This window comes from Aptenodytes patagonicus, chromosome 7, assembly GCF_965638725.1.
Source record: "Aptenodytes patagonicus chromosome 7, bAptPat1.pri.cur, whole genome shotgun sequence".
NCBI lineage: Eukaryota > Metazoa > Chordata > Aves > Sphenisciformes > Spheniscidae > Aptenodytes > Aptenodytes patagonicus.
The window spans coordinates 34,042,130-34,059,251 of NC_134955.1; the positions used below are offsets into that span (position 1 = coordinate 34,042,130).

Sequence of the window (17,122 nt, forward strand, 5' to 3'; positions counted from 1 at the left end):
TTCCACTCTCACTATCTGTTCTTGCTAATTTGTCACTCTCATGTGTGTCACCCCCACCCCCCATTACCTGCAAAGCCAAAATCAGGCCAGGAAGACATAGAAGGTCTGGGATATCTGATTTCAGCAGCCTCTCCCTTCCAACTTGAAGAGCCAGAAATACTAAAAGGAGATCAACTCCTCCTCAGCAGTTTCCAGCACCAGCAGACTTTTCCATACAGGATCACCTCGGCTTAAGTGCATCTGGCAACTAATATTTATTCTGCTCTACCACACAGAGGCCAATTCAAGCTTCACTGATGTTGAGGAGTGTTGATCATGGGACATTTTCAGGTGCCACGGTATGTCAAATAAATAGGACTTTTTAGAGTTATGTCAAGAACCGAGGTTTTGTTTTCAAAGGCAAGTTATTGTTCTACATTACAACGACTACTGAAGTCAAATGTACGTGCCTTTTTGGGATTAACCTCCTTCAAAGTTCTGTGCAAGAGCACACAAAGTTATTCCCTTCCATCCCATGCCACTGATGATCAGGCATCCCTCTACAGACAAGAACTACATCATGGCTGGTCTGAGAGAAAAGATGTATTTCAGGGTATACTGGGTAAACAAGCACATACTCACAAGGTAGTATATGATGTGAAGTATCTGGTATATTTTCTTCTTCCACTCATTTCTAAAAGGCAGATCCCCTCATCTCTGCTGAGATTTTACATATCATCCCATTGCACTGCTATTTACATTATTCACAACACTTGTCCATCAGATAAACATCAAGAAGTTGGAAAGGGGAGAGGGAAAAACTCAAGCTGCAAAGAGGATCTAATAAAGGGGTGCAGTTAGCTGGTGCTGAGGTGTCAGAAGATAGCACACAAGGAAACACTGAACAGATTCATCAGCTGTGCAAAGAGCTGAAGACAGTCTGTGCTTCCAAAACTACTTCACATGAGCAGTTGCTACAGGGCATACAGATAAGAGTGTCTACATGAGAATCTCACTCAACCAAAATGTGGTCCATGCTCGAGACAGTCCAAGTGCCCCCAGATGCTGTGAAGGGATGAGAATGGAGGGGAAAAAAGCTGGGGGAATCAAAATGACAGGGTAAACGACAAGCACTTATTTACTAATATGCAAGACTTTCAGTTCAAACACTGCCCTCTGCTTAACAAGTAGCAATGTAATTTTTCTCATGAGTGCTGAAAGATGTGTACAAATGCATCAACCATCACCAGCTTCCCCATAAAAATATAAGGTCACCTCCATACCTATACATCTCCCCCTCCCTGCAGCATATGCAAAGGTTTCACTTACCTGTGGCCTGTGCTTCCAAGATAAAGGTACCAAAGATAACTAGCAGAAGAAATAACCCATGGCTAGTCAAGGCAAGAGACGATCCTGTGTTGCTCTTTGGTGCTACCATTCCATGGCACATCTTTTACCCACAGAAGTTTCTTTTTAAAAAATTCCCGAAAGATCTGGTTGATCAGGAGCACCTCGGTCTACAAAAACAAAGACAAAGAAAGACAGAAACAGTAAGTTTTGAGCCAAACACCTATAACATCTCAGGAGGGGAGGAAAAGGGGAAATTCAGAAACAAACAAGAGCGATCTTTTGCATGTTCTAACATTTAGGAATCTTACCAAGTATTCACAGTTCACAAGGTAACAGGAACAGAAAAGGCAACCTTCCGCATAGGAAATACTAAAAGGAGCTGCATTATAGAGACACCAGAACTTTTCACTCACCCTCTAATACTTCAGGTGTGAAGACTGCCTAGCTTACAATTAATTTTAGCTTTTCCTTTCAAGACAACGCCAGAGGATATAGCGTCCGGAGAATTTGTTTCAAAATAACTTCAAGAGAGCCAGCCTTCCTACACCCCTACCACCTTTCAGAAGGTCTCCAAGACACCGCAGACTGTTACTAGACAGCTAGGATAAATAAATCAAATGCTTCTTCAGCCACCTGGAGAGGCACAGCAAACCTGACAGCCAGCCGGCAGGCAGGCAAACACACACTTATGAGGAGGAATGTAGAACAGCTTGCAAACCTCAGGTATAATGTTCTGACAGTACAAAGCATAGCAATTAAAACTGCAGGATGTGACACTGCTCATACCTGAGGACTGAGGGATTCAGCCACAGCCTATCAGGCATTGTCACAGCAAAAACAGACTCATACACAAACACACAAAGTGCAGCTGGGAAAATCAAGAAAGCACAAAGTCGAACCCCTATTTTTAATAAAGGAAAAAGACCCAGCAGAATATATGTCCCACCAACCTAGTATGGTTTTAGCCTGCAAAACCTCCAATGGTAACTCTGGACCTGGATGAGTAACAATGGCATGTGTAACTCCAGCGCTCATGAAAGAAAGTTGGGACTAAAAAAATCTGTGTGTACTGGTTTTACAAAGGAGAAAGGAGAAAACTGGGATAAAGACAACTAGGTGAGTGATGGAATAAAAAAAACAAAACAAAAAAACCCCAAAAACACCCAAACAAAACACACACACAGACATGTTTCAACACTTATATCATGCTATTCCTATATACAAACATCTAAAGCTCTCAAGGGGGAAAAAAAAGATTTGCAGAAATTAATGTTTCTTTACACTTGACTACAGGAATACTTTTAATTTTGAGGTAAGCCCCATTCAGCCACAGCTTCTTCAGCTAAATTGATATCCATTCTGACGAGGGATTATTTTTTTTTTGGCCAAATTTCCCATAGAAATTCAAAACTGCTGGATAACTCCAAACAAATTTGAGAGGTGCAGAGGTGGGTATCGTACTCTTTCATACCCTGTGAGAACATATGGGAGACCTGGGTTAGTGCTCCTATTACTAGGGAAGGCAGTATGACTTTCAGATCCTTAAGTACTTCTGAGATGAAGTCAACACGCCAGCACTGACCAGAGAAACACACAACTCAAACAGCCACAACTCACATTTCCAATTACTCAGGAAAAAAAGAAGCTGCATTATGGGAGGGTATACGTAGATTTGTCATTAAACCTGGAAGTCATCCTAGTGAAAAGAGGGTTTCCTTAGTTCCATGTCACTACTTCGCTCATATTTACTTCACAAAAGGGCTATCTTTAAAATTTGGATCTTTCAAGTCAATTAGTCTCTACCAAAGAAGAAGAATTTGTCTGCATACACCCCCGCCTTGAAATGTCATTTCAAGATGACATTTAAACTGCTACGTGGCAATTCTGGAGCTGATGCTACAATAAACTCTGGGTCTGCCCCTTTTGTTTCTTGCTTCATTTGGAGAGGAAGGGAGAGAAGTGAAGCTATCCCACTCTACGCCTGTAGAACAGCCTATAGATTTCTCACGTATTCCACAGACGAGAAGCCAATGCTTTGTTCCCCAAACTCCTACCATGCAGAAAGGAGTAAGGATGCTGCCACTCATCTGCTAGAATTCCTTCAGCAACAATTAGACCACAGAATGAAAAAAATACTCCTCTGTAAAGAAAGCCAAGCCAGCTAGTCTGTACATCTGCCCCCTCCTCTCAAATCAGATCTCCCGCATGAATTTTAAGTTCATATTCAATTGGAAGAGGCCAGCATCTGGCCTATACTCCAGGCCAACAGCTGGCTGCTTTCTTCTAAGTCACTGCTCTACACTGAATTACAGCTCTGACAAAGCAATGCACCATCTTCAGCAAATAGCCCTTCTGATTAGATCAAGACAGGTCTGTCATCCCCATTCCAATTTAATGCAGCCTCATTAGTGTAACAAACTCTGCAAGTCTTGCCAAGGTATCTTTTAAAGTTGGCCTTCCCTGCCCTTGGAACAGTGCTTGCCAGGTGACATAGCAGCAGCCAGGAGAGGTAGGGAAGAGGGCGTACAATTATCATAGAATTTGCTGAGCCGCCTGAGGTGTGCTACCTTGCCCCAGAGGTGTTTTCCTCTCCCAAAGATTGCACGTGGAAGCCAGCAGTCCAATTCTGGTCTCTGAACAACAACCAAGTTAGAGATACCTAAAACAATAATATCTTCTGGGGGAATCAATTATTGCTTATTCTCGATTCACTAATAGATTGCTCCAAAGCACAACACTGTTTCTCTCCTTTCTTCTAAAGTCGGGCATGGTTTCCCCATCTCTTTTCAGCTACCAAGTCACTTCAGTCCCAGGTTATCAGGGATCCTGTCTGTCAGAGGCATGGAGCTACCCCACAAGGAATGCTGTAAATTGCCGCTGCTATGCCTACAGTAACATCCCACTAAGCTGACTGAGTTCAGTGTGGGATTTGAAGGAGACACAAAGGCAGTAAAACCATTTAGTGGAAGACAGCATCGATAAACCCCTCAGAATTGTTAGGAGACAATGGACACAGGTACTGCCTGTGAGGATCCTCCCTCGGGCTTCAGCCAAGTTATAAAACTTGTTCCCAGCCTTGACCTTTCCTTGGCAAAATTAGAAGATGAAAGAGACTCTGGCTAGATAAGAAGGTATCCTTTCTTCCCAGAGGGGAGCTGGTGGTTGGGAAGCTATTTAAACAGACGTTCAATTCTCTGAAAGTTGACTGTTGTTTTAGCACATTCCTTATACCTACAGCTCAGGGGGAAGCAGCTTTCATAACAACTCTTCAGGCCTCCACCTCCAGGAGTTAACTGGAGTGCACTGTAGAGCACACACGTTTGTCAGAGACATACTCTCAGGGAGATAGCTTAACAATTCATGGGTTCATGTGAATCAAAACGATTCCCTGTTTACACACAGCATTAAGGAACGGGCTGGTTCCTTTAATGGATCCTAGAAACAATGAGACAGAAGCCATCAGTAGCACAAGTATACAGAGCGAGGACACTTCAGACCCATTTCACATGCCACAGCCTGGCTGAAGGGTTATGGGAGCATTAAGTTTAAACACAGATGTTTTCAAAGATAATATTTAGTATAGCCAGCAGTTCCCATAAATACAGTAAGGAGGGGAGAAGAGATTCTTCTCTGTAAACAGTATGTCAGTCAATAGAAGTATTTTTTTTTCTTTCTTTTTAATGTGTGCTTTGAAAGACACCTACTAAATAAAGATAACAAAATAAACTGCCCTCTGTGGCCACAAAGTCAATAGTCACACCCTCTCAGGGAATGCTGTCAACAAGGGAAAAAGTACTCATTGCTCCTGGGTTACAGCCATCCCCAGCTCTTTCTTTTCTTGAAGTCTTGTCATCAAGCAACCTTCCCAGTAACACTTCAGCATTAGTCCCCCTTACTGCATGGCCAGCCCTGCTCACACAACAAGCAGTAGTTCACTTCTACGTGAACTCCCTGAAGCAGGCATCAGCTTCCACTGAAACCACGCAGGCCAGACTTTCTGCTCGCTGTTTCCAAAGGGGACACACTTGCATATGGCAGGAGGTTTTTCTAAGCTAAGCTGTTTGGGGACCTCTGCCATTTATCTTCTAGACCTTCAGAAGCTGCCAACTCATATCCCTTGATCCAAGATCCCTTCGTAAGCATGTGTACATTTTCCCAGGATTATGACCAATTTTCTGATTTTTCCCCATTTTGTCACAGCAGGACTCCTAGGTCCCCATGGAAAAGTGTTCTTTGGAAAGTCATATGCTCAGGACATGAAAGAGAACCAGATTTGGGTAGTTCTGGTGCACCAAGGACATGGGATGTCAGGGAGGTGGATGGGACAGTCTTAGGCTCTCCAGTTGCTCAAGATGCCTAGCACAGCTATGCCCTGTGTCACTGTTGCTGGAAAACAGGTCTTCAACCTGGATTCTTCCAGTATGTTTAGGGAAGCGTTCAGAATGTTTGGAATGCTACTGGCTTGCTGTTAAATACCATACTTGAAACTTGCCAGAAGAAAATTAGTTATCCTCATGCATATCAGAAATCTGTTTTATCCACATAGTTTCCCCCTCACAGAATAATACTCAGAAATTGTTTGCTATCTCTTGAATGCGCACAGCAAAGATCTTGGCAGCAGGATGAGTGATGGGTATGCACAGCATACCTTTTGAAAGGCTAAGCACAAGGATTGTTCTTGCCTCATGGTCATGCTGCAGGTGGAACCTGATGTGAGCAGTGTGGTTCAGAGGATTTAACCTTCACCCTTAGTTGCTGGTTTTGTTGTATCCTTATTTTGTCTGCTTTCAATGAGCAGTCAAACTTTAAAACAAAAAAAAGTCATCCTCTTGGCTGCTTAATAAGAAAAATTACAAAAAAATCAAGTCCAAGTGCCAGAAGAGGAACAAAATCCGTAATTCTATTTACTTTCTGCAGTTAAACCAGTGTAATTGAAAGCTTTTAGAAACAGAATTGTATTTTTAACATTTTGGGATAACTTCACAGTTCAATTAAACTGTTCAGTTAAACTAGACACAAAGAAAAAAACAAAGTATTTAAAGTTACCTGCAGGCAGTTTAGAAAATCTTAATCATCTGACTTTTCAGCACAGCCAACTCTCAATTATCCAGGATAATTGGAAAAGGTGGAAGAGGAAGAGAGGAAATAAGAAAAAGCGAACAACCCATGTAACACTCCACACACACATACACACAGAGTAAACAGATGACTTAGAACATGTGTGTTTGGTAACTTCATTTTACACTTTCATCTTCAAATTATGAAAAGGCAGATTTCTGCATAGCACAGGTACAGCATAAAGCAGAGGGCTGAACTGCACATATCCCCTGCTACAGAGAGGAATCACTAGGGCAGACTGAGCAGCTTATTCCAGACACTGGAGTCAGTGCATATCCTCCTGCAAACCAAGACCTGAGTGCAACTTGTAGTGGGACCTGAATTGCTGGGTTTCCTTCCTCATACCCCAGCTGTGCCACAGGGTTTGGCTTATGACCTGCAAATTCAGCAGTTTCTTTCACATAAATATCTTGTTTTAGCTTTCACCTCCTCTCTCTCATGAAGGTTTCTAAAACACCAGTGCAATTGTTGGTGATGCACAACTCCTATTTTCAAAAGGGACATTAGAGTTCGCTCAGAAAAAAGCTTGCTGGACAGGCTAAATTCTGAAATCCATTTTAATCTCTGATAAACAGCACGTGCCTAACTCTCCACAGCCCCATTAAGGCACACTTAAGCTTCAAGCCAGGAAACTGGATTTTTCACTACTGGATAACCAGTCCCTTACAACTGGGAAAGCCATACCAACATTCCTACCCCAAGTGAATAAAGATTCACCAATTTGCATAGCTTATTCCCCAGCCTCCTCCCCTCTATCCTTCCTATCACAGTCTAAAGTCCTGTTTGCATCTAAATCATGCTTTTGCACCCCTCCCTTGCTTGCCTCCTTATCTCACTTGACGTTCCTCAAGAAGTCATCCTGAGGTTAGCCGAGCATATTCTTCTGTGGGCTAAAGGCAGGGACCACTTCCTTCCTCCATCTATTTCCCTTCCATGCCAACAGTTGGGTGCAAGCCTTTGTAGATGAGCTTCTTCCCTGCTGCAGCCCAAAGAGAAATGCACAGCAGGCTCAAAGATATTTCTGAGTAGACCAAACAAGCTGCAACTCCAACAGTCCCCTTCAGAACAGACTTTTCAAGGTGTGCAAAGAAGAGGTGCAAGGCTGCCAAGGGGGAAAAGGGGTGGTATTCAAGTACCCTTCGCTGCCCACTGCATGATGGAAACTCTGAAGTCAGTTGTGGATTAACCCCAAATGGTTTACCATTCCTCAGCCCAGTGTGATGCACAGGGCAATTTTTAAGCATAACAAGGACCCCAACACACTGCTGCTGCTCAGGACACCTTGCTTGCCAGCTTCTTCTGTTCCTAATTATCCAGCCAATGAAAATGAACAAGAAAAGAGGCCTAGAGCCTCTTTAAGAAACACTTGTGCACATTGAAAGAAGATGACACCTCAGATCCCAATCCCTGACCCCCAACAATTTTCTATGCAGAATCCCCTTGAGAACCACAAGACATATGTGGGCATTTTGAAGACATTTTGTATGGAGGATGAATTCATTGGGCATAAGTCAGCCAAGTGAGGGGCTCCTAGATCCCTCAAGGAAAACCAGGGCAAGCATATTTTCACTGCACACTTTAAAAGCCCATTGCTCCATCATTGTCAGACATAGTTCACAGATTTGCATCGCCTACAGTCTAAACGGCCATGCTTTTGCATGGTATATTGAAGATTTAAGAACCAACCAACCAGCCACACTGGTCTTCTAAGCAAATCTGTGCACTGCAGCAGTAAATTCCATTTTCACGAGACAACATCAGAGTAGGCCTCCAAAAACGTACTTCAATTCAGGACCAACTGCGTCAGACACCCAACTGCAGAGGACAAATTGTTAGCAAGGTACCCTGACATATCGGCATGTAGCAACATTGTTTCACATCATAGCCTTTAAGCCATAAGATGTTTTTTGTTCAATTGACTTGCTTTCCCATCCTGTGACAGTAAAGAGGACACCACAGCAGTTTGCTCTAGGACCTGGTTTTCATTCTTGTAAATATCATTCTCATACTTTCAGAAACAGAGTCAGAGACAAATTGTTAGAAACAGTCTCAATCTTGTGAAGATCCTTCCCCATTTCCAAGTACTGTGGTTGTCATGCCAGGTCTGACACAGTCACAGAAGGTTTGAATTTTATGACTGAAAAAAAAATATCATCCAATTTTCCTTGCCTTGGTAAGTCCGAGAGAAAGCCCTAGATATCATTAGCTCCCCAAATTTTAAGAATTTTCCTTGAAAGTCAGAGAACTTCACTGGAAACTTTTTCTGTTTTACTCGGGAGGAGGAGGAAGATAAGAGATCAAAATCCAATTGTCCTTCCAAATAAGGAAGGAGAAGCTAGTTATGGGCAGGCTGTGAACTTCCAGGCACCAGTAGGAAGGAAAAGCAGAGCCGTGGAGGGGCAGGGTGGAGAGTTTGACAGGGTAACGCACACAACTCCAATGCATGGCATATTTCTGTGCTATTACAAAAATGCTTATAGCAATGGGGTCACGTCACCAGTGAATGAAGAGAAACCAGTCATTAAAAAAAAAAGTGCTGGATCTGCTTTAAGGGATTTTCTTTTTTTTTTTTAAAACATACTGGCATCCATGCAATCTATGGGAGAAAGTAGAGACTGGGGGATAGTGGAGAATACATCTCACATGCAATCTTTCCCAGTTTTGGTGGGGGGTTTTTTTGTTTGTCTAAATATGTCTTTATTTGGAAAAGCATTCCCTTTGGAAACTATTGTTTCAGCATTTTTCCCCTGCCGCACTGCATCAGAAAGGCTAGGTTTCATACTTTCAGCTTTAATCAGTACAACAGCACATTTACAGAGGACCATATGCACAAAATGTTCCAGAACGCTTTCCAAAAATAATAAGTCCTAAAAAAGAAAACTCACAGTAAACTGAAATGGCTTCAGGGAAGGAGAATAAAGAAAAGCTGTGCAAAGGCAGAACCTCTCGAAACCACATACAAGCTTTAAATGTTACTTTCAGTAAGAACAGGGTTCTCGAAGCAGCACTGGATTGGTAAAGTCACCTGTATATCCAGGATGCTTTTCTCAGCTGTGTTAATCTGTTTCAGGGAATGCACCACAAGGCCCATGTACCATAAAGGCTTATTTTATAATCCCTCACTACTAGAACATACTTCTCCCCATCCTTACCACTTGTTGTGCTTTCATTTCAACTGATGTGGCTAAAAGCATCAGTCTGCTATACACGCACCTGCAATACCACCAGGCAGCACAGCCATTTGAAGAGGACACCCATTTGGGAAATCTTTTTCCTATCAATGCCCTCTATATATAAACTTCAGTGAACTAGTCTGACATTGAAATAAGGAACTATACTGGAAGATGGAGGCAGTCTTATTCTTAAAAGCACAGCTGTGAGACACAACTCAAGTTTAGAAGCTGCCATCCCAGATATGAAAACATCCACTCACCCACTTCCAAGGGATGACGACAATTGCTGTGCAGTGCTTATTGTTTGTATCACAGTTTATATAGAAAGTTCTCCGCAATAGACATGTTGTAATACCAGAACCTTCCAGGCTAACAAATCCTTGATGTTTGGATGTCTGTCAGCACAAAGGTCTTTCAAAAAGATACACACGCACACACTCTGAGAAATAAGACTGCCCCTTAAGTTCTCTGAAAACTTCATCTTCCAAATGCCTAGTATCGTTGACCAAACTGAGAAAGTTAAAAAGCGCAGTCTGAAATTCTGGTTTTGACTTTAAGACTGCGTTTGGGATTCTAACACAGCAGAGAACTGCTTCAATAGATCTCAATAAGGGAGGGAAAAAAAGCAGGCCTTCAAAAGGTCTCAGCACCATGGCTCAGTTTTGTATCTATTAGAGCACTATTTCCCTTCACTTTTCTTTTTTAGTAGCAGCAAAGTTGTTAGATGTTTCCTATTGCTTATCCTATTTAGGATGCACTGTGCTAACATCACAGATGCACGTGTATTGCCACAAACCCTCACTGTGGCAGAGACCGATCACAGCGGCACTGGGCACGTTTCACTCCACAGAGCCCAGCCACATCACTCTTGCCAGCGTACAATTGAAAAAGGAAAACTCAAATTTTGCGTCGCCATTCAAACCCCTTGCAGCTAAACCTGTAGGATGACTAGCACACCGCCTGCACGCAGACCTGCTCCCATGAGGCCATGGTTGAGGGCGGCTGCAGAAGGTGGCCCGAGCAGGCTCCCCAGCTAGGCACCCTCACCAGCAGCAGGCACACCAGCATCCACCCCAATACTCAACCTAAGGCTTTCAGACTTTAGGCAAGGTGCCATAAATTAATCTCAAAAGTCAATACTCAAGGGCTGAGAGAAGAGGGGGGTGGGAAATAACAGTCCTTACAGCTTCCTTTCTTTTAAATCACTCTCACAATTACCAGCTCACAGAGAGCACACATCACTGTGCAGAAGACCCCCACAGCCTTTTCTCTCTAACTGGCTTCCCTCACAGGCTATGCTTAATTTGATTTTCTAACAAGGCATCAGTTATAATTATATTCTGATTTGAGCAGCACAAGGTAGGAGCATCAAGCCAGAGAGGCAGTCCAAGAAGGATCGCTGCTCGTTACCTGTCATTGGGGGACATACACACATGCCACAAGGAGACCAAGCACTCCAAGCAGAATCCCCAGGACAGGTTCCTTTCTAATAGGGTGGCAAACTGGCTTCCTGAGACCTACAACCACCATTCAAAGGTTGCATATTAAAAGATTTCCACCATTAAATTAGGGTGGGAGAGAAGCATACCAGAAAAAAGAGTAGAGAAGTAGGAGTCCGCAGAATAAAACCTGTCATAAATAAAACCTGTGATTTGCATCTCAATAGAAGGTCAAGTTGAAGCTTCAACTTCTCCCTCACTTGACTCAGTAACATTTACACTTAACAAAGCATGACTGTTTGTGGGGGGAAAAAAAAAATTAAAAAAAATCTATACGGACACTGTTTGCTAGAACTAGAACAGCCCAGAGGTGGGACCCAGGATGCTCTGACCTGCAGCAGGAAGGGGAGCACACCCACAGCCTCCTGCACCCATCCCGCAGCACCTACCCTGCAAGTGTCACAGGGATGGCCATTCCTCAACTCCCCGAGAAGGGGCCTCTGCCCAGCCGCTACCAAACAGAAACTCAAAGAAAATGTTAAGCAAAGGGTCTTGAGGCAGCCGAGGAGCACGGCCTGGTAGTAACGGTTCATTCAGCAGCTCTCAGCACCTTGTTTATATAGTGGCAATGGTTCCTCAGCCTTTACTGACCTGTAGTCTAGTCTGCTCCTTGTACATCAGCGCTGCCCCTTTGCAGAGCCAGCTGGGGTTGAAGCCTGTCCCTCCACCATCCGAGCACTTAGAGGCTCGCACTGCTGTCTTGGCTGAAGGATGACTCCTTGCTCCTGGTGACTAGACACCCCCATGCTGCTGCTCCCACACTCACTTTGCAGCTAACAGTCCCCTCCACAATGCTGATGCAACTTTCAGGAACTTGTTGGGGAAACTGGGTCCTTGCACCGGCACAGATCTGGGGCCAGTGGAAGCAGCAGCTGGGGAGAGGTAAGAAACTCCCACCTCAGCTTTGCTGCCCAAGCCTATAGTGTATGGAACCACTCTCTGACTTAAGCGAGCAGCCTGTACAACATGCTGGACCAAGTAATTGCACAGGCTTCTGGCTCCTAAAACCAGCTCCATTTTCAATCCACATTAAAGTGTGGCAGAAATAATTTACTATGCATAAAGATGCTCTAGATCTAAACCCTCCCCCTAAATCAGGGCTCCGAGCATCCTGGTTTTGATGCAGATTAAAAGCCAGAAAGTTGGGTGAGAGTGCTCCACAATAGCCAACGGCAAAAGAGGCTTGTCTAGTTAGAGGAAGTCAAATGAAATCAAAGCTGAAAGAGGGGAAAAAGTTGTACAAAGCAGGACAGCAAGAGTCAGCAATTTGCTCTGGCAGTAAATCTTACAGTTTCGTGCAACAGTGAGAAAGGCTACGGAGTGCTGCTGCATGCAGGCAAGAACCACACACCTGCCAATGCTAGGAAGGAGATACACCGAAAAGTTAGAGGATACAGGTTATTTAACCTTCTGCCTTGCACCTTGGCTTTTTCACTAGATGACCCAGGACTGCAAAAGCACAGCTAGACTTTGTTCCATCTGCCTCAAAACTCCAGGGAAAACCCTCCCAAAGATCAGATTCCCTCCCGATACTCACATGTGCAAAGACAAACCCCAGATAAAGCCACAGGCAATGCCTCTTTACCACTGGGACCAGAAGCTAGAGGTGAAGCATCCTGCCAGTGATCTGGGCAGCTGCCTCCCTGAAAGCAATACATACTGCCTGCTGTCCCTCAGCCAAGCACACTGCTCCTGGGTGCTGCCTCCCTCCTGGCTCTAGTCATAGTCCTCCATCCCCTGAATGGGCCAGCTACCAGGCAAGCTTCCATGAAACACAAGTAAGAAGAGGAAGAGAGTACAGAGTCTTCATTGGATTTCTGCATTTTGTTACTTCTCCAGCGTGCTTATATTCAATGTCAACAGGCCAGGCACGGGAACATAAAGGATACCACACACGTGCTGCTGTCTCAGGCACCTCTTCCCCACACTTCTCTTGCACACACAGAGCTGAGAAGTGGAAGATCCTTCCCCATTCCCCCTAAAAAGCACATTTTAGAGCAGGCACATTTAACACTCCGCTATCTGCAGGGTAGGGAACAACTCTGCCAAGCCACTAGCAGCTAAGTGAATAGTACATCCACTTGGGAAACAGGTCATTCTCTGCTTTGCTTGGGGTTTTGATGCGTCTCCAAGCATCCTGTGCGAGTACACTCAAGACATCAAACTATTTGTCAAGAAAAAACATTCTAGCACAGAATTCCCAGTGACCTCTACTCAGCCCCGCAGGAAAAGCACAGCAACTCCGGCTTCAGCTGCCTTTTAAGGAAGACTGATTTTTTAAATTTTTTTTTCCCCAGACATTTTGCAAATAAATATGAAGGTCCTACCACAGCCAGTAATCCTCAAGCAATTTCCTGTCTCTGGAGACAAGGTTCCCTCAGAGTGAATTCATTAAATAAAGGTTATTAGAATTGGTATACAGCAAACTAGTTTAAAAGTTGTCCTCTTTATGTTTTTACCTGTAACACAGTGCTCCAAGCAGCAGCACAAAGAGATCAGCTACAAGAGCTTACAGGATAGCAAAATTAATATGCAAAACCCACCAAACTGCGAGATGAAGATTTAAAATTACTTTCAACAGCAGAGGATTTTCATGTTCATTTAATCTATTTTCAAGTGAGTTTCTCAAAGGGAATTCATCCAATCCCTTTATTACTGTACTCTTAAGATTAAATTTGTTTTCCCCATTTTGTCAATCTGACATGCAATTTAGTCTTTCGAGAGTCAGCAGTTGTCCTCACCAAAGCTGTTCTCCTTTTGCCTTTGCAGTCTAAGACTTTGCTGCAAAACAGGCTATATCCATTCACTCCATCCTCCAGTGTTACCAATTTCCTTTTCGTCTGAAGCCAAACATTTTAAATAAAAAACATATAGAGACACAAGTGTTAGGTGTGTGGGGGGAAGCAATTAGCCTGATACCAGTATCAGAAATTTGCTCAACAATTCTCTGGCATCTCTTGATCAGACAATAGGAAGTGAAGTAACAGCACTCGAGCAACAGTTTAAAAGAAACAGAGCGACCACTTAAATTAAGGCATGCTGTACAAATAAGAAAACCTGTATCTTGCAGAAAGGTCTAAACATCAACAGATTGGCAACTGTCTCATAAGCACAAGTTAACTGAGCTTCTCTTTCTTATCCACAAGAAAAAAATACATCATGCGAAGCTTCCAGAAAGGGTCCCTGCATAGGAACTGACAAAGACTTTTTTTTAAGCTAACCTCACTTCTCTTCACTAAATGCACAGAGAAACAACTGTGAAAAAAACCCAGATGTCATCGGTAGCTCCACCTATGAAGTTCAGGGAAAGATTGTATTGTGAATGTCAGCAGCAGTATCCAGAGGAGCTGGTGGTCCGTCATTTGCAACTGTCCAGGCTTCCATCAGCATCTTTTAAAAGGCCACTTACAAGCTTAATTTTGTGAAAAGGCTAGCCTCCACCTGCTTTTATACACATTCTAGCTCACCTAAAACTGTTCTTCTGCGTGAGCTGAACATGACATTTCACAGATGTAAGCAACAGTTGGCTCTGGACAACAATCTATCTTCTTTGTCTCCCTTTGCACTTCAGGATCTACTCTCCTTATGAAGGAGGGAAGTGGGGGGAGGACAGACAAAGAGAAGCCTGCATTGTGGAAAATAAATAGCTCCATTAAGGCTCCGCAGGGCACTGTAAGGCACATTTTGAGGAAACCACCCTTGTTACAGCATACTACAGAGCACAATAGCTATCACAAGCCCTTTCTCCAACAGCCACATCTCCTTCCCTGGCCTCTTAGCAACAGTCCAGCAGCCTCCACATCCCTCTCCAGCCCCCCCGCCCCCTCCAAATCACACTCCTCAGAGGCACTTGAATATAGCTGCTGGGAGTCACTGCAAAGGCTGCTTCACACCATCCCTGCAAATGGAAAGAAATCCCAGTGAAATGCTGTTACCCGCCTTTGTGAAAGGTAGGACCACCTGCTGGTGAGGACAGAGCCCAACAACTTACTTCTGAGAGACCAAGGTTAAGTTTCATCTTCTCTGCCAAGCACAGCCATGCTTTAGTTACATCAAAGGCATCAATAGTCTTCACTAGTTCCCTGCAAACAAACCAAATCTGAAGAAGCTAATTATATTTAGGCTACATTTGCTATGAAACAGATGTAATAGGGCAGGAGTTTCAGTTCTTTGAAGAAGCATTCCCATTCAGAAATCTTTATTTCTGACCAAAGAAAGCTGTTGGGTTTTTTCACTGGGCCAACAGCAAGTTTCAATCTCAGAACTCTGCATCACATGACATAAAAAGTTACTCTTCTCAAGAGGCAAAGGCTCTCAGGAGGGAGGCCTCTGTAGAGTTGACGGGTATACCCTCAACACCACCATCATCAAGGGAACACAAAACTATTCCTTGCAAACACTGCAGGTACTTCCATCTGCAAGGAAAAAAGCAGAGCAGGTGATGGTCTGCAGCGTCCACGGTTGCAAGATGCCCAATCCCAAATTTTTGCTTTCTTTCTTTTCTGGGGAAATAAGCTTGACCATCGGACTTCCTAACTGCAGGAAGGACTCCTGATCTCATGAGAACGAAGAAATGCAGAAAGAGGAAAGAACCAGCCTTGTGAGAGCCATGTCATTTCAGAGCCTGGTAATGCTCGATGCCCACTGCACATTCCTGAGAGCAGGCTATCGAGCTCACCTACAAACCAATCATCAACAGATGACGATATGTAGAGGGATCCCAGTTCACTTCTACAAGTGTTGACCCAGGCCTCCACACAAAACGCAAAAGGTTTGAGACTGGTGAATTAAGACCTATGCCAGTAATGTGAAAGACACTGCAACAAAAGAAAGATCCACAATGTACAATGAGACTCTCAGACTTCGCAGAAGCCTAAAAAAAGTTGAGGAGGAGGCTGGAACAGGGGACATGCGTGTTACTGCCTTAATATCATCAATATTGGGAGGGTCTGGTTCATGGAATTAGCCAATGTTAAGGGTTGGAATTATTTTTTTAGATATTAAGAAGATTAACCCAAGGTCTGCAAACACCTCCATTTCAAGAGGCAAAAAGGAATCCTCTGCTTCTTTAGACAAGAAATGCTTTAATCCCCATTTCCTAGACAGAAATTTTTTTCCTCCACTATTATATGCCAGGAAAAAAGTATGAGGGGGAAAAAGGGTATCAGGGGAATGAACCAGTCTTGTAGAACTTCAGAGGAGTGATTAACATAATCAACGCTTCTTTTTAAAGCCACACCTGAACTGCGGGCTGCTTTGTATAGGTGACTTGCACAAGAAATCATTTACCAACGGTCAAACCAGAGCTCTAGAAGCCTTCTGGAAGGGTTTCGGCTTACCATCAGCTAGGTAATACAGTTATCTTGACTTGAGAAATGTCAGGCCTATCCCCAGCAACGCTTGGCTTATTCTCCTCACCTACAAGTAGCCAATAGACTTCAGGCAAGCCTGTTATTTCACTAGAATCAAGTTGGAGAAGACTAGTCTTTAAATAGCATAAACATGAGCAATAAAGGCTGCAGCTACCACAGGTCTATCTGGTCTGTTTTCTTATGTTTGAATGCTGAGGCACATTTTCTTAAATAATTGACAGCCACATGCCTCCTTACAGCAGGCTCTCCTGTGCCTTACATGGAAAACATTTCTTGTAACACACACAGGAAGAAAACGTTAGATCAGATTTTAGTTGTTGGATCTTTTCATGCTGTGCAATAAAAAGTCCACTGATCTCATGCTGCTTCTTCCTCTGCTGCATGCACCTCCCTCATCCCCTCACCCAATGAAAGCCTCTTGGCTGAAACATCATTTCTTATCCCCTTTTCTTTAGCACATGCTTTTTAACATCCTTTTCTATACATTACAGCTTGCTGCTGTGACTCACTATGGAAGTCACTGCAAGGAAAGAGATGCATGCAGGAAGCCCAGGGCACATGCCAAAGGATAAACTTTTGCTTCAGACAGGTATGTGACTAGGCAAAAAAAGCCCTTCACAAGCACTTCTTG

At 43.6% G+C, this 17,122-nt stretch overlaps 1 protein-coding gene across 6 annotated transcripts in view; it reads right to left on the minus strand.

Annotated features, from left to right (window-relative positions):
- SUSD6 (sushi domain containing 6) overlaps positions 1–17,122 on the minus strand; it is a 103,028-nt gene that overhangs the window by 49,090 nt on the left and 36,816 nt on the right. For all 6 annotated transcript variants that reach the window (XM_076344800.1, XM_076344795.1, XM_076344796.1 and 3 more), the window contains one exon: positions 1,309–1,496. In XM_076344800.1, the coding sequence (XP_076200915.1) occupies positions 1,309–1,429 (121 nt within the window). In that variant the 5' untranslated portion in view covers positions 1,430–1,496. The remainder of the gene's footprint in view (positions 1–1,308; positions 1,497–17,122) is intronic.